The sequence below is a fragment of the Sinocyclocheilus grahami genome, unplaced genomic scaffold (genome assembly GCF_001515645.1).
Source record: "Sinocyclocheilus grahami isolate Dianchi unplaced genomic scaffold, SAMN03320097.WGS_v1.1 scaffold341.1, whole genome shotgun sequence".
Classification (NCBI taxonomy): Eukaryota; Metazoa; Chordata; class Actinopteri; order Cypriniformes; family Cyprinidae; genus Sinocyclocheilus; species Sinocyclocheilus grahami.
Window position 1 is genome coordinate 503,149 of NW_015505520.1, and position 23,147 is coordinate 526,295.

Below are 23,147 nucleotides of genomic sequence, written 5' to 3' on the forward strand. Positions count from 1 at the left end.
AAAAGAGTACTATTTAAAAAAAAAAAAAAAAAAAAAAAAAAAATATATATATATATATATATATATATAACTTGAATAGATCTCTCTATAATGATGTTTTCATTTTTTGAATGCTTTTCAATTTCTGAAAGGTATTTTTTGTGGGGCTTAAAGAAAAAACAAGGTCAGAGTTTGTAAAAAAAAAAAGTATTTGAAAAATGCTGGTATAACTAGTTTGCCATAATATGTATTATATTGTCTTAATCTTTTTATTTTTAGTAATAGTGGTATATATAAATCAGTAGTGAAAAAAATATGGTTTTAAAAAGTCGGTGTCGTGTAACCAGTATGCGGGAAGACATTTTTTGTTGTCATGTGACAAGAAAACCAGACAACCGAGAGGAAACCTTTTGACCCTCGTGAGTGCCTTTAAAAATATAACACATTCTAACAGATTTATGTAGAAGTACATTCTGTTTGGGTCAAATGGAGTTGACCTGAGAATTTTTTTTTTAATATTGAGTATACACTCTTAAAAATAAAGGTGCTTAAAAGGTTCTTCACAGCGATGCCATAGAAGAACCATTTTTGGTTCCACAAAGAACCATTTAGTCAAAGGTTCTTTAAAGAACCATCTCTTTCTTACCTTTTTATAATCTGAAGAACCTTCTTTTGCCACAAAGAACCTTTTGTGAAATAGAAAGGTTCTTCAGATGTTAAAGGTTCTTTATGGAACCATTTAGACAAAAAGGTTCTTCTATGGCATCGTGAAGCACCTTTATTTTTAAGAGTGTATGCAGGTGTATTCAAAGCACATGAAAAATATTTAGTGCATTTCACTTGATGGTTAAACTAGTTGACATTATTAAAATTAATACATCAAACTGTTTGTAGAAATTGGTATAAATGTTTTTGAAAAATGTAGGAAACCAACATGAATACAATGAATACATTTCTATGAACTTGTCACATGTCTTTAAACTACATTTTTTAAAATGCCTCCCTTTTTGTAATTTCGGACATCCTTATGGTTCAGTGATCCACATGTGTTTATTTGGGGTTAGTTGGACTCTCTCATGGCGGTTTGTAACTATTGGCAAATTGGTGGAAATCCGTAAGAATTTATACAATTCGAACATTTTCGTCCAATCTTTGTATGCTGCCTCTATTTGTGCATTTCTCTCTTTTTTGAATTTTACCATTAGGAAAAGCAGCTAGTCAAGTAAAATTATATTTGCTTCAACCTTTGCTTTTCTACATTTATGTATTGAGACCAGGTTTACAGAAAGGATGCATGTATTTTATAAGAATGACTCGTATAACCTGTGCTTGCGTTACCTTTCTCAAATGATTAATCTTCATAACGTCTTTTTCTGAGCTGAAGAGTTCAGGTTTCCAAGCCGTTGACTTTATTATAATAATGGACTAAAGCCAAACACACCTGCTGATTTGGTTCACCTGTGTAGCTTAGTGAGACAATATGGCAGTGGTATTATTGGTGAAAAGGCAAGTTAGAAATGTGTGTTTGTATGAGAGCAATAGGGAGAGATAGAGAGGCAGAGACGAGGTGAGCAGGTCAGCTCTCAACAGAACAAATGGAATAATGAGGAGCCCAGATGAAGATTCATCTTATGGTCGTTTCACTGATAAAGGAAAGGAAACTGGTATGATGGAAAAGTTAAAATGGATGCACCCTCCGAGCTCTGTGTACCCTCATAATGAAGAGGCTGCCCCAGATTTGTCCTATTCAAATACTATTTTCGCTCACTCTCTCTTGCTTTGGGTATGTGTGTGTTCTGCTTTCTTTGAGACAAGCCTCCCATTCAGTTCACTCAGGGGGGCTAATTGACGGGAATAGGAAAAACGGAGAGAAAGTGATTCCCTCACCATTCGATTAGCACAGGGTGCAGGGGCTGTTGCAATGTGCACAGGTAACACAAGATCTTGATTAGAATCTTTAACTTGTAATACAAATTCCAACCTAATAGAAATCATGTCAAAGGGTCAAGTAAATTCTATTGCTTAAATTAGACCAAGACAAAAAAACAAAAAAAACCCACCATAAAAGTAGTCCATAATAAAAATCTTCTAAATCTGCATGGTTTCCATATGAATTCCGAAAATAAATGCAGATTATTAGTGAATGTTGATTCAAATTTTAGTCTGTTCTTGACCGAAAACTGGCAGTTATGGAAAATCTGAAACATTCATGGACCAGTGTTGTTATTGTTATTGTAACTAAAACTATTAATCATTTTTAGTAAATGAAATAAATATAAAATTAAATATAAATACTAGATGCAAAACTTAGTTTAAAAACTTAACTTAAAAATGTTACCTTGGCAATTAACTGGAATAAATAAGTTTAAGTACTAAATTGGGTAAAAAAATAAATAAATAAATATTATTATTAAAAAATAAAACTAATAATAATGTCAAATGCCCATAACAAAATGACAAAAAATTTAAATAAAATGAAAATGAAAATTAATGATATAAAAATAAAAAGCAAATTTAAAATGTGAGTAAATACTATATTATATCAATAATAGCACTGACATGGACTACTTTCACAATGCTTTTATGATTCTTTTTGGTGGTTTTTATGGCACTTTTTTGTCCTTCTTGGAGCTTCACAGCCTCTAGCAACTGTAAATTGTTGAGATAAGGAAAAGTAGCTTCAAAAGTTCCTACGAAAGTTCCACTTTTGTGTTCCCTAGAAAAAAAAAAAGCAACAGCTCAGGGGTTTGAAACAATGTAAGGGTGAGTAAATAATGACACAATGTTACATTTTGGGTGAACTATCACTTTAACATTCTTTTGTTCAAATTATTATATATAAAATGTCCAATTTTAAGTGAAAACTAATGTTTACCTCTCATTGGTGTGCTTGTGTGTAATTGCAGTTTTGACGCTAGAGTGGATTGATCCACAGCTCAGTATGAAGATAATGATCAGTCTGTCGTTATGACTGGCAAACTGTTTTCTCTCAGACGTTTACTGTATTACTCATCAAAACACACAGCTTAAAATAGTGTGAATACAGCAGACATCATTCACACATGTAAAGTGTGTCACCTCAAATTACCTGTAGCACTACTTTATAATGTATGAAAAGTGAAGGAGAGTTATGTGAGGATGATGTTCATGGGGAAGGTGTAAGACGAGAAGAATAAAAGATGGAGGGAATTTTTTTTTATACCAATGCAAGACAGAAACATGACTATGAGATGGAGCAAGGGAAAGCAGAGGGGATTTCAGGAGAGGGAGAAAGAAGAAATGATGTTGAGAGAGGGAGAAAGAGGTGGCTGGAGGAAACAGTCACACAGCCATCACATGCAGTTGACACCAGCGTCTGTGGACACTATTAATAGCCCCTAACGTTCCTCTCTTTCCTCCCCTTTCTCTCTCTCTCTGAGCAACTGTTGCAGAAGAACACTGCTCTCTCTTTAGCTTATTTTGTCCGAAAGCTTCTTTTATTTTGGGGGGTAGGGTAGGACAAGGAAGTGAGAATCTCAAGAGAAGATAAAACCGTCAAATCCATTGGCCCTAAAAAGTATTTGGACAATTACACACTTAAACGTGACTGAATTTTTGTAAATTATACGGAGAAATGTTTCAAAATGATTCAAACTCGTTGTTCATGACTTGTAAGATTCACTTATTTTGGGAATTGGAATTCTCTTGTTACATTGTATGTTTTTGATTCACTAAAACACAGGCTCATAAAGGGCCCGTTCCCTTTAAGTTTTGTCATCTGCCACCTTAAAGGGTTAGTTCACCCAAAAATGAAAATTAGCCTGTGTTTTACTCGCCCTCAAAACATCCTAGGTGTATGTGACTTTCTTCTTTCAGACGAATCCAATCGGAATTACATAAAAAATTGTCCTGGCCCCTCCAAGCCTTTCAATGGGGGTAAGCGGATGTTGGTTGTCAACAGTTCAGATGACGTGAAATAAAGTGCGTGCATCCGTAATAAAACTTCCCTCACACGGCTCCGGGGGGTGAATAAAGGCCTCCTGTAGCGAATCCATGCATTTTTTGTAAGATAAATATCCATATTTCAAATGTAATAAACACTTTTTTCTCACTTCAGCTGACTGTCATACGCGGAAGACGTTCAGGCGGATGACGTAGTACGTAGGCGTCGTGCACGCGCCTCTGAGAAATGCAGGAGCAAAGGAAACAAAGTTTCCTTACTTTAGCAAAGGAAGATCAGTCTCCTCTTGGTTTATATCGAAATCCTCTGACATTTTTCTTTACAAATCCTCATTTTGTACTTCTAATTCGTGACCGGCGTTTTGTTTTGTTTTGCAAAACATTCGTCACTTATCACGCTACGTCGACGTCTTACGTCTTACGTCTTCCGCCGGAACGTCTTCCGTGTATGACAGTCAGTGGAAGTGAGAAAAAAGTGTTTATTACGTTTGAAATATGGATATTTATCTTACAAAAAATGCATGGATTCGCTACAGGAGGCCTTTATTCACCCCCCGGAAGCACTTTATTTCACGTCTTCTGAACTGTTGACAAACAACACCCGCTTACCCCCATTGCAAGGCTTGGAAGAGCCAGGAAAATTTTTAATATAACCCCGATTGGATTCGTCTGAAAGAAGAAAGTCACATACACCTAGGATGCTTTGAGGGTGAGTAAAATACAGGCAACTTTTCATTTTTGGGTGAACTAACCTTTTAAATGCTCAAGCTCTTTAAAGTCCAGTGGTTTCTGATTGGCTGTTAGTGTTTTTATTGTTCATCAGCTGGAAAAGATTGTTCTGAAAGCGATTCCTCTGTGTCATTATTGTCATTATTATCATCCTTGGTGTGAACAGCCCTTAAGAGTCATTCATTTAGGGAATTCAGCTTCACTTGTCATTCTGTATGGTTTTGATTCACTAAAAAGAATGAGCTCATAGAACGAATCAGACTAGAGTTTGTGCATGTACCTGTGAGGACTCAACAGAAAGATGATTCTTGCTATATTTGTTTTTGTGGTACACTGCAGTTTATTGCATCGTGTTCAATAAAGACCGCCAACTCACTAACTCAAATATGTGTAAAATATAGCTCACTCTGTCCTCAGTTGTATGTGTGTAGTCTCTGCTCCGCCTAAGGGAGCATCTCAACTGGGACGGCCTGTTTTATCAGTCCATTCATCTCAGTGCCCTAAAGGAGCCCCAAACGCTGAGCTAAATTATTCTGTATTACTGAAAGCCCCTCCCTCGGCACACACTGGGTGGGAGTGTTTGGTGGTTGTTTGTGTTTGTGGTCAGCCATGTGCAGGTGTAGAGAAGAGAACATGCAGTTGCAGTGATTTCTGATTAGGGATGGGCATTTTGTGCCATGAGCATCTCAAGGACCCTCTGTTCTTTTCCATTCAGTTGCGTTCCGTCTAGCTGTTTTGAAAAAAGAATTGTGTAATAATTTTTTTAAAATAATGATTTTTTTTAGACTTTATATGTCAGTTCTCTCTTCAAACAGACTTTTGAAAGTCACAAATTGTTGTCTGATGAATTGGAATACACAATATATTGGTACCGTGTTGGTCAGACATTTTGTTTTTATTTATTGGTATCAGTCAGTACGTGTTTTTGGTCATTTGCTCTATTTTTTACATCTCTCTATATATTTTTCATCTAAAGCTAATCTTTAAAAGTTCCTCTTTAAAAACACTAATAATGTAATCACTGTCAGTGTTATTTTAGTATTATTTATTTTAACTTTAGTTGAAAATTTATTTTAGTAGTTCAGTTACATGCTTTTGTCACTTTTATATTTCTGCTCCGCTTTAAATACATTTTTATTTCAGTTTTAGTAGTTCTAGTACTTCAACTCTTTTTTTTCAGTTGTTTTTTAATGTTATTTAATCTAATATTTATATTTTATTTCAGCTTAATTTCAGTTAACCCTAATCACTGTTAATTGTATTCCTTAACAAATTCATACTATTCATTTTTCATACTATATATTATAATTTTGTGATGCCTAAATTCACTTGTAACATCTAAAATTACAGATTTTAGTTTTTAGTTTTATTTTGAATTTATTTATAGAAAATAGTATATAATTTTATTATCTGCCATTTATCAGTTATCAGCCATATGGTAAAAATATTTATCTGCTTATCTCATTGGCCAAAATTTACCTAAGAATCGAAGTGCAAGACACTTTCATGTAATTGTGACCAGGTCATGTGAGCAAGAGAACTTGAATTGATCTGCTAATTTGACAAACATGAGTGTCTTTGTCAAAAATAAAGCAAACTTCATTTTTCTTTTTCAGTGCAGCTCTTCCTCTTTCATGTGGACACCAAAGATGATCTACCTTGCAACACCCCCTACCCCCCCAGTCGCTGTTACCTGGGGCTCAAATATCTCTTACACACTCTTACACATACACACACAAAAAGCAGGTGTAGGGGAGCAGCTGGTAAGATTAGTGCCTGTGTGTTAGTTGGTTTAGGTGTTGTATAAGGACAATGATCTGAGTGGTTAATCATTCAGAGCAAGTAAAGAGCAAGAGTTTGTCACATCCGATGACTGCTCATCAAGAGCTCTTGGTTTATTTGGCTTCACAACAACGAGAGAAAACATCTCTCTCTCGCCGTCCTCTCCTCTTTCCCTCAGATTACCACTGGCACACACACGCGGCGGTCCTGACCCCCCTCTGCTAGTTGAGCAGCTGTAGATGTAGCTCCGGCGGTAATTGTGGTAGTGAGTGTTCAGGCTAACAGGAGCAGAGGAACAGGGAGGGAATGAGGGGGATGAGAGGAGAGGGCAGAAGCTGATAAAAAGATGAATGCATTGGAACAGAGAGTGTTGTGCTGCTGCAGAAGGGGCCATACGCATGTTTGCAGGGCAGCTAGTGGTTAGTGTGTCCTCTAGTGTACACACACTTATGTCCTCTTCTCTGCGGGACTTCATTAAGAGCTCCTACAGGTAACAGAATGTCACACAATTCAGCAAACTCTATTTGAAGACAATGCCAGTGGTGTTTGCTCACCTGAAACTAAGATGTTAGGGCAATGGTAGAGCATTACTATGCTGTTTCTAAAGTGTGTAGGGTGTCGATAGGGTAGTAAGGTACAAAAGCTGTCATTGAGGTGATACCTTTTCAAAAGGTACACCTTTGCATCTTATTTACCCCTAAAAGGTGCATATTAGTACCTTAAAGGGATAGTTTACCCAAAAATAAAAATTCTGTCATTAATTCCTCACCCTCATGTTGTTCCAAGCCCATAACACCGTGTCCAAACTACACAAGATGCGACAAGATTCCACCGACAAGCAATTTGGGTGTCCACACACCAGATGCGACGTGACAACGTGACGCGACAGAATCAATCAAATATCACAGCCAATCAAAATCATGTGTAAGTGGGCTCTCTCTGGAAGTGCACTGTAGGCTACTTGCAATGAAATGGATAGGTTTATAATCTAATTCATAAATATTAAACCTTTTTAACATCTTTAAATGTACATAGTGTCTGATTCCATCTTTGTTACGGAATGTGCTCGTTGGTTCGCATTGAGTTGACAGTTTTAACATACGTGTTTGCTTTAATTAATTTTTAAGAATAAAGCACATAATCACCTGAGAATATCTACTGTCATATAGTTTGTGTGTTGTTGTTCCAGCCGCAACGTCGCGGAAATAGAAAACGTTTCTAAAATAGAAATGTAATGTGTCACCGTCGCGGCTAGTTAGAACAAAACCTCTGATTAACATGGTGACTCTGCATAGACAGCAACGCAACTACCACATTCAAGACCAAGAAAGGTAGGAAGGACATCATTAAAATAGTCCATGTGACATCAGTGGTTCAACCGTAATTTTATGAAGCTACGAGAATACTTTTTGTGCACAAAGAAAATAAAAATAACAACTTTATTCAACAGTTTCTTGAATAAAGAGAAGAAATTGTTGAATAAAGTCATTATTTTTAGCCTGGCCAAGCTGGTATTCAGCTGGTTTTACCCAGTACCCAGCCTGACCAGCTAAAGAAGTGCTCAAAACCAGCCTGCAAACCAGCTGTGACCAGGCTGGAAGATCACCAGCATTAGCTTCAGCATGCACCGCTAATAGACCTATCTCATGACATTGACACTAAGGCTGTGTGTGTGGAATGAGAGATTAGAAGAGAGAACTCTCTGTCATAGTGGAACTAATTGATTTTAATAAAGTCGGTGTGAAGCTACTTTTGATACCTGCAAATAGAGTGACTCGTCCTGAATATTCATGGGGTATTCACAAGGTTCATGTCTTCACAACGTCGCGGAAATAGAAAACGTTTCTAAAATAGAAATGTAATGTGTCACCGTCGCGGCTAGTTAGAACAAAACCTCTGATTAACATGGTGACTCTGCATAGACAGCAACGCAACTACCACATTCAAGACCAAGAAAGGTAGGAAGGACATCATTAAAATAGTCCATGTGACATCAGTGGTTCAACCGTAATTTTATGAAGCTACGAGAATACTTTTTGTGCACAAAGAAAATAAAAATAACAACTTTATTCAACAGTTTCTTGAATAAAGAGAAGAAATTGTTGAATAAAGTCATTATTTTTAGCCTGGCCAAGCTGGTATTCAGCTGGTTTTAGCTGCTGGTCTCCCAGCCTGACCAGCTAAAGAAGTGCTCAAAACCAGCCTGCAAACCAGCTGTGACCAGGCTGGAAGATCACCAGCATTAGCTTCAGCATGCACCGCTAATAGACCTATCTCATGACATTGACACTAAGGCTGTGTGTGTGGAATGAGAGATTAGAAGAGAGAACTCTCTGTCATAGTGGAACTAATTGATTTTAATAAAGTCGGTGTGAAGCTACTTTTGATACCTGCAAATAGAGTGACTCGTCCTGAATATTCATGGGGTATTCACAAGGTTCATGTCTTCACACAAAACCACGCCTTTCATTTGGAGGACGGTCTATAATTTGGTTTCCCCAGGAGGCCAGCCATATCTGTGGCTGTAGATTCAGCTGTGCAGCCGTGAGGACAGATATGAGACTGAGAGAGTGATTATTTATGAATTAGAGAAAAGAGGAAGTGTCGTTCCACCACCCTGGAAGTCTAACAGAAACACACAGACACACAGACACACACACAGCTGGAGGGAGCTAATCACAGGCCAAAATTATTAGTTTCATTTATCGCCCGTGAACAGAGAAATGAAATAAGTCTAATTTTCCTGTTAACTAGAAGGAGATTAATATTATGTGACAGAAACTACTGGAGGTACCGAGTTCAGAAATAACTGATGCAGTGATAATGTAGAGAACAGCGAGCACTTTTGTACGCTTATAGTAACTGATCTTCAGTGGCCAAACATTACGAGTTTTTCAATGCGGATGTTGCAGATATTTACAAAGTGGAGGACGATAAAAATGAAGCTGATTAAGCTGAAGGTTGTACATTTGGTTTAGACATTAAATAACCAATTTCCACCTCAGAAAAAAGGTAATTGTGAGAAAGTTTAAAATAAAAAATAATACCACACTGTGAGATTACAGCATCACACTTCAGGAAATAAATGTGCAATTTTATATCTCACAGTGTGACTTTTCCCCCTGGTTTCACAGACAGGGCTTAAGCTAGTCCCAGACTAAAATGCATGTTTGAGCTGTCTCAACTGAAAATATCTTGCTCTGACATATCTTAAAATATGTCAGTGTCATTGTTCTGTGTCAAGATGCACACTTGTAATGTTTTCTTCTAAGCCATTTTTGTAAAAGTTGCTTAAATATCTTAATTTAACTAAGGTCTAGTCCTGGCTTAAGCTAAGCCCTGTTTGTGAAACCGGGCCTTTGTCTCATAAAGTGGCTTTATTTATTATATAGGAAGATAAAAAGTCACATTTGTGAAGTCATATCTCTGTCTGTTTAGTGCAAAGACGACATGCTTAACATTTAAATATTTTTTATGTTGTTTGCCCCAAATTTTCCAAATCCGAATTAAGTTATTTTCTTTGCCATATAAGAGAGTCTAAAGGTAGTGTTATAATCATTATTCTTATTCTTATCTTTGGCTTGATTATTATTTTGCATTTTATTGTTGTAGAACACAATGGTGTTCTAAAAAAAATTTACATTTCACAAAATTCACAAAGTAGTTGTGTCCCAAATGAAGCACTATACACTATATAACATCTAGTTACATTTTATAAGGTTATTTTGTCATCCCGCATCAGATACTGATAGCCCCGCCCCTTCTGCTTTGTAAGGAAAGCTGCGACAATTGAGTGCATGAAATGTTTAAATTTTTTTTTTGGTTAAGTGAATCATCCTCATTTTTGAAGTGCACTTTTTCTTTTTGGAATTTTCAGTGTGAACACGCTACTCACACTATTTTGACATACAGTAGAATAGTGCTAAAGTACACAAATTGTGATGCACACTGACATGGCTTTTTGTAGGGGAAAAAAATGTATGTTAATCAACAGTCTCCCTGCATTCCTGCGGTTGCCATGGTGAAGAGTCTCGGTGCTCTAGAGCAGGATAAATTAACAATGTTTTAATTGGCTCCGGGCTCTGAGTTACAGTGTGCCTTATCGCTACACTGTCATTTGCAGTGCATTATCATTCACTCTGCATATGCATTCACTCAGGTGTGTGCGTTTGAGTCCCCTATAAATCCTAATGGAGCAGTGTAACCCCAAGTGTGTGTCCAATCTTATTTCAAAACAAACACAGCTCATGCCCCATGAGTTAATATGGCCAAAACATACAACGTCAATGCACTTCACCAACAGAATACACAGCACTCCATCGAGCAAACTAATCACGCGCTTTACCTGATAGAAGACGACAAAGCCATAAGGAGAGGAGAGAAAGGAGAGACAGAAAAAGGAAGTTGGGTGAAAAGCCTTATGGGACTGAGAGAGGGCAGATCAAGAGATAGTAGGTCTAAAAGCTAGAGAGATGCACCAATGACTACGGCCTACATAGGCAGCTGTCTTCTAAAGGTGCAGTCACATTTATCCGTTGTTTGCCGAAGTTTCATAAGCGAAATCCTGGCATTCCAAAAGGAATCCAAAAATTGGGGATTTTGGCATGAGGCTGAAAAAGTTCCCCATTCAGAAAGCTATTTGGTTTTAAATTGACTTCTGTGTTGGCTTTGATTTATAGCTACAATATTGACATTATACTTTTTTTGCTAATGCAAACAAACCTTAAGACAGCATCCATAACTGATATTTGAACCTCACAAGTGACACAAATTGCAACATAAATGGCACTCCTTATGCAAGGCTAGGAAAGATATATATATATATATATATATATATATATATATATATATATATATATATAGAGAGAATTATGAATATAGAGTTTTAAGGGGGTCTGAATACTTTCCGTACCCACTATATATATATATATATATATATATATATATATATATATATATATACAGAAATACTAAAACAAATCTGTTAATATTTTTAATTCAATTATATATATATTTTTCTATAAAATAATACTAAAAAATACAAAAAATACTGCCGTTCAAAACTTGTAATTTGTTCCTGTGATGACAAAGCTGACTTTTCAGCAGTCTCTGGTGTCACATGATCCTTCATAAATCAGTCTAAGGGTGATGCCACATTTGTCTTTGTATGGTGAAATATTGTGGGCAAAATGCTGTTATCTCAATAGAAATCCACCAGTTTGGAACTTCTCACGAGGAACACGAGGCGAAACATTTCCCAATGCAGATTCAAGTTTGTTGCACTTTGAATACGCAAATATACAGTATTGACCAATGTGAAGCTGCAAAATCTTTTGTTACATTATAAATGTCTTTACTATCACTTTTGATCAATTTAATGCATGCTTGATGAATAAAAGTATTAATTTCTTAAAAATAAAACTCTTACTGACCTTGCACTTTTGAATGGTAGTTTGGCATTAATATATTACTAAGCTACTGGCGTAATGCTTTAATAAGTATAACAATGCAGCACAATTTGGGTAAAATTGTAAAAAAAATTCATTAGATTTATTTATTTTATTGGTACTTTTCAATAAAATATAGTTTATTTAAATCAACAAGTATTAGGAGTTTGCTGCAATGCATTCTCTGATTACTTTCTCAGTAAAGGATACATGCTGCCTTAATATTTGGCCAAACCAAAGTATCTTAGGAGGCTGCATAATTAAGTTTGCTACTTTTTGGAACGGTCTTCATGTCAGGAGCTTGCCAACGATGCCTTAAAAAGTGCTGCCTCTGTGGGATGCTCACAAGGCTTTGGAACATGTGAATACGTGTGCGATCTTACCCTCTTGCTCTCTTGTTAGTCTCATGAACACACACAGACTCCATCATTTAGCCATCAGTTTGGTTATCTACGCAGCCGTTTGCCAAGTTTAGCCCATAAACTGTGACCGCCTGTCACAATTAGCACTAACCCAGTCAAACTCATTTCACTCCCACTCGATCCTGTCCATCTCTCCACGCAAGATAAATCCCTCTTCATGCCCCTCATGTCGCACATTCCCTCTCATTTCCATAGTTTTTTTTTGTTGTTGTTCTCTTTTCTGGTAAAAACATTGAAACGTCCTTAAAACTATAGATTTACTTGAAGCAATTCTGCCCTCTGGATGTGTGCCAAAACATAAAGCACTCATCCTGGAGAGGGTACTGACCTGTTGTTGAAAATTAGGACAGTCAGGTCCAGCCAGGCCCCCCCGTCTGCCATATTTCAGTACCGTAAATGTTTATGTCGCTATCAGCAGATTTTCCGCCCTGAATTCGCCATGCCGAGCTCGGCATGTTGTGCAGGTGTGCAAGTTCTTTGTGAATTTTTGCATTTTTTGTCATTATTGTTTGTTTGGACTTCTGTATGTCGGTGGGGGGTCGGTGTCTGTCTCTTCCTTTTGGCTGAGCACACATGTCTGAAGGGCTTCTCCCCTCCACTGAACTCTTCCACCATCCCTCCATCCCTTGTTTCCAGAGAGGCGGAGATGTGGGGGAGCTGCCGTCGCTGCCGCTCCTGCTCCGACCCAGCTTGTCTCCTAGCAACAGGGCTGTTTGGTCCGGGACCTGGGAGTGGAAACAAGAGAGAAACAGAGTAGCAGAAAGGAGAGAGTGTTGAGGGAGAGATTAAAAGCGAAAGAGGGAAAGCTGTAATTATCCGGTGCTGCTGGAAGGAACAAGGGGCCTGGAAGAGCAGAGGAGAGATGGAGTGAGGGAGAAAGACAGTGAGGTTCTAGGTTAGAGGTGTTCATAGAGGGGGGTATGTGAGTAATTAAGGGAATGGGGGAGGTAGAAAAGTGTGAGGGTTTAAAAACCGCACAAGCATCCGCTTATGGAGGTGGAGGTAGAGTGGAGTGAAGGAATAATTCCCCTCGCTCATTTTGTTAATCTGCTCATTTCGGGCAGTTTTTCACTGTGTCAGAAATGTTGCCCTCCTGCCCGGTCTGTTAATGGAAACGGAGCAATGTTCTAGCTACAAAATGTGCACAAAAACAGCACAAAAATCATGGAAATGTTCAAACTGCCTAACAATATAAAAGTGATGCACTGTGGGTAATATTTTTTTATAAATATATATTTTAAAGTCTGAAAATTCACCCTAAATTCACCTTTCTATTTTTTTAAATGCATGTCATTGATCTCATCATGAATGATTCATTCATGCGTATCTTTTTATTTGCTTATTTATTTTAGGAACTTGTAATTATTAATTAAAATACCCACGTGGAGATGATGCTCATAGAGTGCGGGAGTATTGAACTCAGTTATTTTTGCAGCTTTATAGGCCTTAAATGGTTAAATATACATACTTGTATGTGTCAAAATGGCCATCTTTGCAAGTGAAAGCAGACAGCTGAGAAAGAAAACATATGTGTAACAGTATATTAGATCAGGGCAGCTCTTAAAGTGACAGCAGTCTAATATTCCTGCTGTCTGTCATTTATGTTAATCAAACAACAAAAGATAAAAAATCTCTCACTGCTCTTAATTAAATCACTTTTGTAACTTTAATAAGAAATATATATTTAATTTATAAAGTGAAGAATATGCAGTGTTTTTATTCATTTGATTACTTTATACAATGTAATTAGCATTCCCTATTTATTTGTTCTACTGTAGTTTTTTGTCCTATTGCTTGTAAGTAGTTTCTTATTATTTAATCGCTGACTGTCCACTTGTCTTCAAGTGAGCTTTAGTGTTTATATCAAAGAATTATGAAATTTCTATGATATTCTATAGCAAAAATAAATGTATTGTGATTATATATCGTTACCGTGAAATAATATTACTCATATCATGATATAAGATTTTGGACATATTGCCTAACCCTACCATAAACTCGCATTCATATCCATCCAGTCAACAAACAAAGGATTGAATCAAGTCCCCTACTTTTGTTTGTTTGTTTGATATTTCGTTTCTCTTGGATGTATGTCACGATACTGAAGAAATTTTCTGTAGTTACTTTCATTTCTTGTGGTCACATTAGTGAAATTTAAGCAAAATTTTTGCAGGAAAAACAGGTTCATTGTCAGTTGTCACTTGTCAGTAGTGTAGAATATGTAAAGCACTTTCAAAGCAAGCAGCTTTCTGTTGGTCACCAACTTGATCCTGAGTGAAATATCTGTGAGGAAATTTTTCAGCTTTACCTAAAACTCCCAATCACCCAGATTCCCATTGAAATGACTGGGTTTTACTCATGAAATGAAGTGGTGATAAATGTGACCACACCTTATGTTAACATTTGGCTAGCATCTACCAAAAGTCGAAAAAATGTACACCCTAAATACTGTTCAAAATACTGAGCTTGATTGTGCACGCTGCCTTTTTGATGAACATTGTTCAGCAAATATATAAATAACAACAGTATTTATTTATTGGTTGAAAAAATGCACATCTATAAATTAATTTGCTATTTTCAACCATTCCATCATATACCATTTTTGTTCTTCCAACCATACGCTGTGGGATATCACAGAGAGTGAAGGATGCATTTATGCTGCCTTCAAAAAATCCACCAGATGAAGGCATCTCAGAACACAGAAACCTAAACTTCCACTAGGTATGATGGACTGCCCACCTAGGTTTTTGACAACCATTGTATCTTCATTTTTGAGGCAATAAAATTGCACTTGATTTATATCCATGCATGTGATGCTATGTTGCAGTGGCACAAAGAAAATGCTAATATCGGGCTGTGAGCTTGTTGTGCAGGACAGCCTGCTTTTACCCTATCAGGGTTCGGTGACTTTGACCCCGTGCAGGCGGTGGGGGAAGGGGGAACTTTCTCTGTCCTATCCTCAATGCCTTGAGGTGCGCCCTGTGTATTAGTACGGGCATGCGCGAGTGTCCTGTCTGCTGCGCCTGAAGGTGCTGCCCTGACCCCCTCCTTCCTGTGTCCCACATTGGCGCTTGTTGTTGGGCTGCTGCTGTCACACACACTATCGTCCCAGGCCGCTGATGTGCCCCGCAACGCTGGGAAAAGGGGGGTTGAAGGCCGGGGCGGCATCATGCTACAGCAGCATGAATCTCTAACACACACACATTGGCAGAGCCTGGCACACGTGTCCTATCTCCTAAAGTTAATGTAGTGGAGTAGAATCCAGCAGTAAACGTGTGAGCGTGTGTCACATTACTGCAGAGGCTCACCGCGTGTCAGAGCGCGTAGTTTCATGTTTAGTGTAGAACTATTCTTATACCATAACGTGATGATTTGAGAGTGGAATATAAGTTATCATTAAAAGTAAAATGATGGGAGTCTTTGAGATGCTGTTTTGCCGATACACCCTTGCTGCCATGGTAACCCCGTGGCCCTGTAGTAGGTGGCGGAGAGGACTGAGTGGGGGATGTGGTGGAGGCAAAGAGCATCACTGCATGTGACACGGGCGATGAGAAGAATAGAAGATGCAGATGGTGATTTGAGTTAGCTAGTCCAACTTTGACTTGGAGGTTCTGTGTGTCACATGACCCCGCTGCCCCACATACCTACCCAAGAGGCTGGCATCGGTTACCGTGGTAACGAGGCTGGCCCTCCGATGGGAACTGGATCCCAAAACTACCATTTACTGCTTTAAACCTGATGCCGTGCTAAACAAATATAATGTGTGAAATACGTTTCTCATTACTTTTAAAGTATGAAGGGGCTATATATATATATATTTGTCATACTTAATACACAAAAGGCCATGATAATGCCATATATATATATATATGCCATATAATGCTGAATTATATTTATCCCCAGTGGGAAAAAAAAATATCCCCCCGGGTGATGCTCCACCAACCATCAACAAAGCATATAGAATACCAAAAGTAAAAATATTTTTTAAAACACTAGCAAGTAAAATACTGCAACATGACAATACAAACAACAATAAAATCAGAAATGGACTTTAACTGTCAGCGCTCCTCCTGCTTAATAGAGAGCGTCTGGGTTTCGTGATCCTGGTTCACGCGCCTCAATCCATACAGCGCTTTTCAGAAAGTCAGTGCGCTATTTGTTATAGTATGACATTAATACACATTTTAATATGTTTTTGCTCAGAACTCTCTCTATTGTGACCTAATGCAGATATTGTAAATAAACTGACGCATAAATGTATTATGAGACAGAACGCAGAAGTTTACCGTCACCTTAATGTGGGAATTATGATCATGCAATATTGACTGATGGATCGGCAGAGAATCGTCTTTCTGCGAGTCATTAAGAAATTATGGTTCTATTCTATTTAAAGAAATATGAGGTAAACGTGTGAATACATAGCCAAATGTGCACACTTTTGGAGTAAAGTTTGTATGTTGTGTAGCGAAGCACTGATAAAAAATATGGAAGCAAATGAAAATTAACAGTGTCTCGTTATTCTGATCAAAATATCATTAACTCCCGATTGATTTTGCATTCCTGGCAGAAATGAGAACTACTAGTGTCACTGTAACCAAGTATTATCATAAATAGTGGTCAAATATTGAAGCTATCTAACCTCAAGGTCAAATCAGAATATTTATTGTAAAAATTGTTATTTGTAACAGGTGTCAAAAATGATCTATATATTTATTGCTGTGATCTGTGATATATTTTAAAGGGGAAAAAAGTAAGTTTTTTTTCCAAAACATCCCCCCCTCTGGTTTGTTCACAAATCGCACCCTGTATATCTATATCTATATATATATATATCTATATCACCCTGATATACAGTGTATATATCATAGCTCAGTATCAGATGACATCATTGAACCATGATCCTGTTTATCCATGGCAATGTTTTTTAAAATCAAGTTAGTGTCTTTTTTGCAATAATACAGGCAAAATCTTCTCAGATGTTTGTTCTGTGCTTATTTTGAGTGTATTGTGTCTGTCGTCTGTGTCTGCCATGATCAGACTCTGTACCCTTGAGGAAAATATCTTGTCTCTCCAGCGCTGCTCCTCATATGGGAGAGGTGAGACTCTACCCAGAATTCCTCTTTCAGCACTCTTAAAAGTCCCTCTGAGAATCAGAGCTTTTGCAGTTTCTCTGTACTGCAGAATTTATTTTTAGCTAGCCTTTTTAAAGGATTAGTTCACTCCAGAATTAAAAATTTCCTGATAATTTACTAACCCCCATGTCATCCAAGATGTTCATGTCTTTTTTTTGTAAGTCAAAAAGAAATTGAGGTTTTTGAGGAAAACATTCCAGGATTTTTCACCATATAGTGGACTTCAATGGGTTGAAGGTCAAAATTGCAGTTTCAATGCAGCTTCAAAGCTTCAAAGATGAACATTTGTGGTTAAGAAGTATATGTTTTATTTTTTTTATAAAATGACTGATCATTTTTGCTAGATAAGACCCCTATTCCTTGGCTGGGCTCGTGTAGAGCATTAACATTTTGAGAACAAGGACAAAACAAAACATTGAGGAGTATTCATCCATGCTGAGGAGCCGTGCCGATGCACAACCCACGTAAAGAAAGTAACTCCACAAATAACTGCAATTGCAGATTTCAAACAGAGATGGTGACAAAGAGGCAAAACTCTATAGAACTGCAGCTTTAATTTATTTACGACTGAATAAAGAAAGAAATGCACAGAAAATTTGGTCACTCTTCATTTTAAGGTCCAATTCTCACTAATAACAAACTATTAACGACAACTTTTGCCTCAAACTCCTAATTTCCTATTTATTAATAGTTGGCAAGGTAGTTGTTAAGTTTAGGTATTGGGTAGGATTGGGGATGTAGAATATGGTCATGCAGAATATGTGCTTTATAAGTACTAATAAACAACTAATGTGTTAATAATAGGCATGCTAATTAATAGTTAATATTGAGAATTGGTCCCTATACTAAAGTGATACCAAAAATTTCAATTTAATTTCATTTTGACTCATGTAAAAATAAAAAAATATTAAAAAATTATAATTTTTTTTAAACTATATGCACCTATAAAAAAAGACACAGATTATGTTTTTGCCACTAGCCCATATCAGGTGACAGTAGTGCTGGTCTCATAGAGTAGGTGATATTTTGTGCTTCAGTGATTATTAAATTCCGCTTTGCAAATATCCCATCTAAATTGTATTCATAAATAAATTAGCCATTAAACTCTTTTTCTATCATTTACTGCTAAACGAGTCTGGTATTGAACACACACACCTGTTCTGGCACTGTAATTTCAACCAGTCACACTGAACAGAATGAAAATGTCAAGTTCTGTCATGAAACTCTAGATAGCACAGACTGATGGGTCCTTAACGCAAACTAATGATATTCACAGTGTTAAACTGCTTGGTACAAGCTGATTGGTTCATGTTACATACACAGCCAATGAGCTTACTGCTTTACATTTAAATGGCTGGTCAGCATTCACTAGAGCAGTTCACAGCGTGCTTTTAGAGTTCCTCTGAAACCCTCCACCTCCCCCAGCTCCACCTGTATAGATCTGCTACAGTTTATTATATATGCCAGCGGTTCTCAATTCCAGTCCTCACAGTCCTTAGTTAACACACCTGATTTAGATAACCAGCTCATTAGAAGTGAGCTCTGTGCATGAACTGTGTTCCGATTGACATGTTCCCTACAATTTGTTCTTTGCTTCCTATACCCTGAGCAGGGGAAATACATTGAAGTTTACTTCTTCTGAACATTCATTCATATATTTGCGCTACGCCACTGCCTGCAGCATCTTCACACACAGATGAAACTTACTAGAGTGTGAAGTGTGACATAAATGCCTCTGTAAATAAATACTATTTAAATTCACGTACTATTTAAATTCTCATACACTTTAATGACCTTTAAATGGAACATATCGCTTCGAACTGGGATCATGGCAGAACATCCTGTGATGTCCACTTTGCAGGGCACTTACGTTCGAATAGAAAAAACGTCTGAAGCGGTAAGAGATGCACACAAAATGTGCGGGGGGTTGGGGGGCACGAGGACTGGAATTGAGAACCGCTGATATATGCTATTTGTGCAGCAGCAGTATGTCTTCACAGCACTGTATCGTCATGTATCGGCAGTAGCAAGTTCCTGTACATGCTTTGCAGCAGCAGCAGCAGCAGCAATACTCGAAAACAACAGCAATAACCAACAGCAGCAGCGTAGCAGATCTATTTCGCCAAGACCAAATACATTAACATAATTGTCATATCCATTACCATGTTAAAATCTTGTCATGATAGGACTATTTTAATGTCAAAATAGGTCAATAAATTAACCCTGTTGAACAAAGTAAAAATCATTTTACAAAGGAAATATATTTAAAATATAAAATGGGCATATCTAATCATATTACCAAAATACTGTTGTTTTACAGCATAGAATTATGTGCTGTGATAATCTCTATTTGACTTGAAAATGTGTTTGTCAGTCCGTCAGATAATACACCGTCAGTGGTATAATAAAGCATAACATAATTTTTGCTTGTGTAACATTGCTTAAGTATATGAAATAAGTCTATTTTTTTGTGTGATTTCAGTGTGTGGACGGGGGCTCGGGGCCGGAGAACTCCTTTCTCAAAAGGGTCGCTATGGTGGAGGACTTCTATGACATCATCTATGCCATGCACGTGGAGATCAGCTCTGACCCGGCCAAAGCACCCAAACACGCCGGACAGAAGAAAACATATAAAGCGGTGAGGAAAGCAAGGAACTTCTTTCTCATAGTCTCTGATCAGACATGGAAGTATGTTTATGGACTCGTATAGTTCAGATTTAATACCCCGTGTGGCCCTTTTTTGACCAGCACTATCTGTCTGTCACTTAAAGTGTCCCTTACTCTGTCAGTTTGATTTATTTCCTCTTTGATTCTCATGAACAGAAGCGAGCGGCTCCTGCCGTGTGTTGTCCTGGTGTGATTTGTAGCAGAGAATTGCTGGCCTCTGTGAATTTTGGGTGAATCAGTCAGAATACACCAACATTACCTAGTAAATGAAAGCTGGAGACTATGTAGAACTTTTTTCTTTTTTCTTTTCTTTTCTTTTCCTTTCTTTTCTGCATTTCTTTCTTTCTGCATTTCTTTCTTTCTTTTTGCATTTCTTTCTTTTTAAATTTTTCCCTTTCTATACATCTGCAATCACGTTCTTTATTTCTCTTCTCTGTTTGCATTTGTGCATTTTTCTTCTTTTTGCAGTTTTAATTTTTTTCTGCATTTATTTTGGCATTTCTTCCTTTCTTCATGCATTTTCTTCACACATTCCTTTCTTTATGTATTTCTGCATTCTTTCTTTCTTTATGTATTTCCTCATGTATTCCTTTCTTCATGCATTTCTTTTTTCTTTATAAATTTCTTTCTTAATGCATTTATTTATGTATTTCTGCATCTTTCTTTCTTTCTTTCATGTATTTCTTTCTTTAGGCATTTTTTTATGTATTTCTGCATCTTTCTCTCTCTTTCTCTCTCTCTCTCTCTTTCTTTCTTTCTTTTTGCATTTTTAATTCAGTCTGATTTTTTCTTTCTGTTTTTATTTGCTTGCATTTTTTTCTAAATTACATTTTTCTTTCTGTATTTCTCTCTTTCTCAATTTATTGCATTTCTATATTTTTTTCATGTTTTAAAATTTGTTCATGTTTTTGCATTTCATTTTTATTTCTGTTTCTTTTTATAGTTTTTTTGTCTTTCTAGCTTTCTTTTTTCTCTCTTTTGTATTGTGTATTTCTGCATTTCTATTCTGCTTACACTTTCTGTCTTTCTTACATTCTGCATTTCTTTCATTCTCTGCATTGTTATAGGCAGAGATGAGGATCAGCTCATATTTAGAAGATATATTTAGGTCTGTGGTGAACATCTTTAGAACTCTGTATCACACATGTGCTGTCATGGAAACATGGGAAGTGAGAGTGACATGGTCCTTTCGCACCTGGTCTGGTGGTTGTGCTGAGGAAGTCCAGGTTCAGTGCTGCTGCCCTCTCTTGGACGGTTACAAAAGTACATGTTTGCTCTCACATGCATTTACAGTCAGTATCTTTTACATACAAGGTATTACTAATAAAAGCATAAATAAACTTGTTTTTAGTTTTGTTATATTAATAATTTCTGTGATATGTTTTATACACGTGCACATATTGTACCCTCTACACTGTTCCTTGTTCCTATCACGCTTGACAGCTGTTGGTCTATGAGGGGAGGGCAGGGCCTTGAGCAGAGCTTTTCTCTGGGCATCAGGATTTGTGTGCCTGCCCCTCTTAGGATCTCCGGGAGGAATCAGGGTGCTGGAAAGGAGAAAGCTCCGGTTTTCTGGCTGTTGTATCACTGCAGCAGTGGGGTTTGTGTGTTTAGTTCAGCTGCAGCGTAGCAGATCTATTTCGCCAAGACCAAATACATTAACATTATTGTCATATCCATTACCATGTTAAAATCTTGTCATGATAGGACTATTTTAATGTCAAAATAGGTAAATAAATTAACCCTGTTGAACAAAGTAAAAATCATTTTACAAAGGAAATATATTTAAAATATAAAATGGGCATATCTAATCATATTACCAAAATACTGTTGTTTTACAGCATAGAATTATGTGCTGTGATAATCTCTATTTGACTTGAAAATGTGTTTGTCAGTCCGTCAGATAATACACCGTCAGTGGTATAATAAAGCATAACATAATTTTTGCTTGTGTAACATTGCTTAAGTATATGAAATAAGTCTATTTTTTTGTGTGATTTCAGTGTGTGGACGGGGGCTCGGGGCCGGAGAACTCCTTTCTCAAAAGGGTCGCTATGGTGGAGGACTTCTATGACATCATCTATGCCATGCACGTGGAGATCAGCTCTGACCCGGCCAAAGCACCCAAACACGCCGGACAGAAGAAAACATATAAAGCGGTGAGGAAAGCAAGGAACTTCTTTCTCATAGTCTCTGATCAGACATGGAAGTATGTTTATGGACTCGTATAGTTCAGATTTAATACCCCGTGTGGCCCTTTTTTGACCAGCACTATCTGTCTGTCACTTAAAGTGTCCCTTACTCTGTCAGTTTGATTTATTTCCTCTTTGATTCTCATGAACAGAAGCGAGCGGCTCCTGCCGTGTGTTGTCCTGGTGTGATTTGTAGCAGAGAATTGCTGGCCTCTGTGAATTTTGGGTGAATCAGTCAGAATACACCAACATTACCTAGTAAATGAAAGCTGGAGACTATGTAGAACTTTTTTCTTTTTTCTTTTCTTTTCTTTTCCTTTCTTTTCTGCATTTCTTTCTTTCTGCATTTCTTTCTTTCTTTTTGCATTTCTTTCTTTTTAAATTTTTCCCTTTCTATACATCTGCAATCACGTTCTTTATTTCTCTTCTCTGTTTGCATTTGTGCATTTTTCTTCTTTTTGCAGTTTTAATTTTTTTCTGCATTTATTTTGGCATTTCTTCCTTTCTTCATGCATTTTCTTCACACATTCCTTTCTTTATGTATTTCTGCATTCTTTCTTTCTTTATGTATTTCCTCATGTATTCCTTTCTTCATGCATTTCTTTTTTCTTTATAAATTTCTTTCTTAATGCATTTATTTATGTATTTCTGCATCTTTCTTTCTTTCTTTCATGTATTTCTTTCTTTAGGCATTTTTTATGTATTTCTGCATCTTTCTCTCTCTTTCTCTCTCTCTCTCTCTTTCTTTCTTTCTTTTTGCATTTTTAATTCAGTCTGATTTTTTCTTTCTGTTTTTATTTGCTTGCATTTTTTTCTAAATTACATTTTTCTTTCTGTATTTCTCTCTTTCTCAATTTA

At 37.0% G+C, this 23,147-nt stretch overlaps 1 protein-coding gene across 1 annotated transcript in view; it reads left to right on the forward strand.

The window, feature by feature from the left end:
* LOC107603114 (nucleolar protein 4-like) overlaps positions 1–23,147 on the forward strand; it is an 81,019-nt gene that overhangs the window by 1,617 nt on the left and 56,255 nt on the right. The window contains exon 2 of the mRNA XM_016295828.1: positions 19,913–20,068. Coding sequence (XP_016151314.1) covers positions 19,913–20,068 — 156 coding nt within the window. The remainder of the gene's footprint in view (positions 1–19,912; positions 20,069–23,147) is intronic.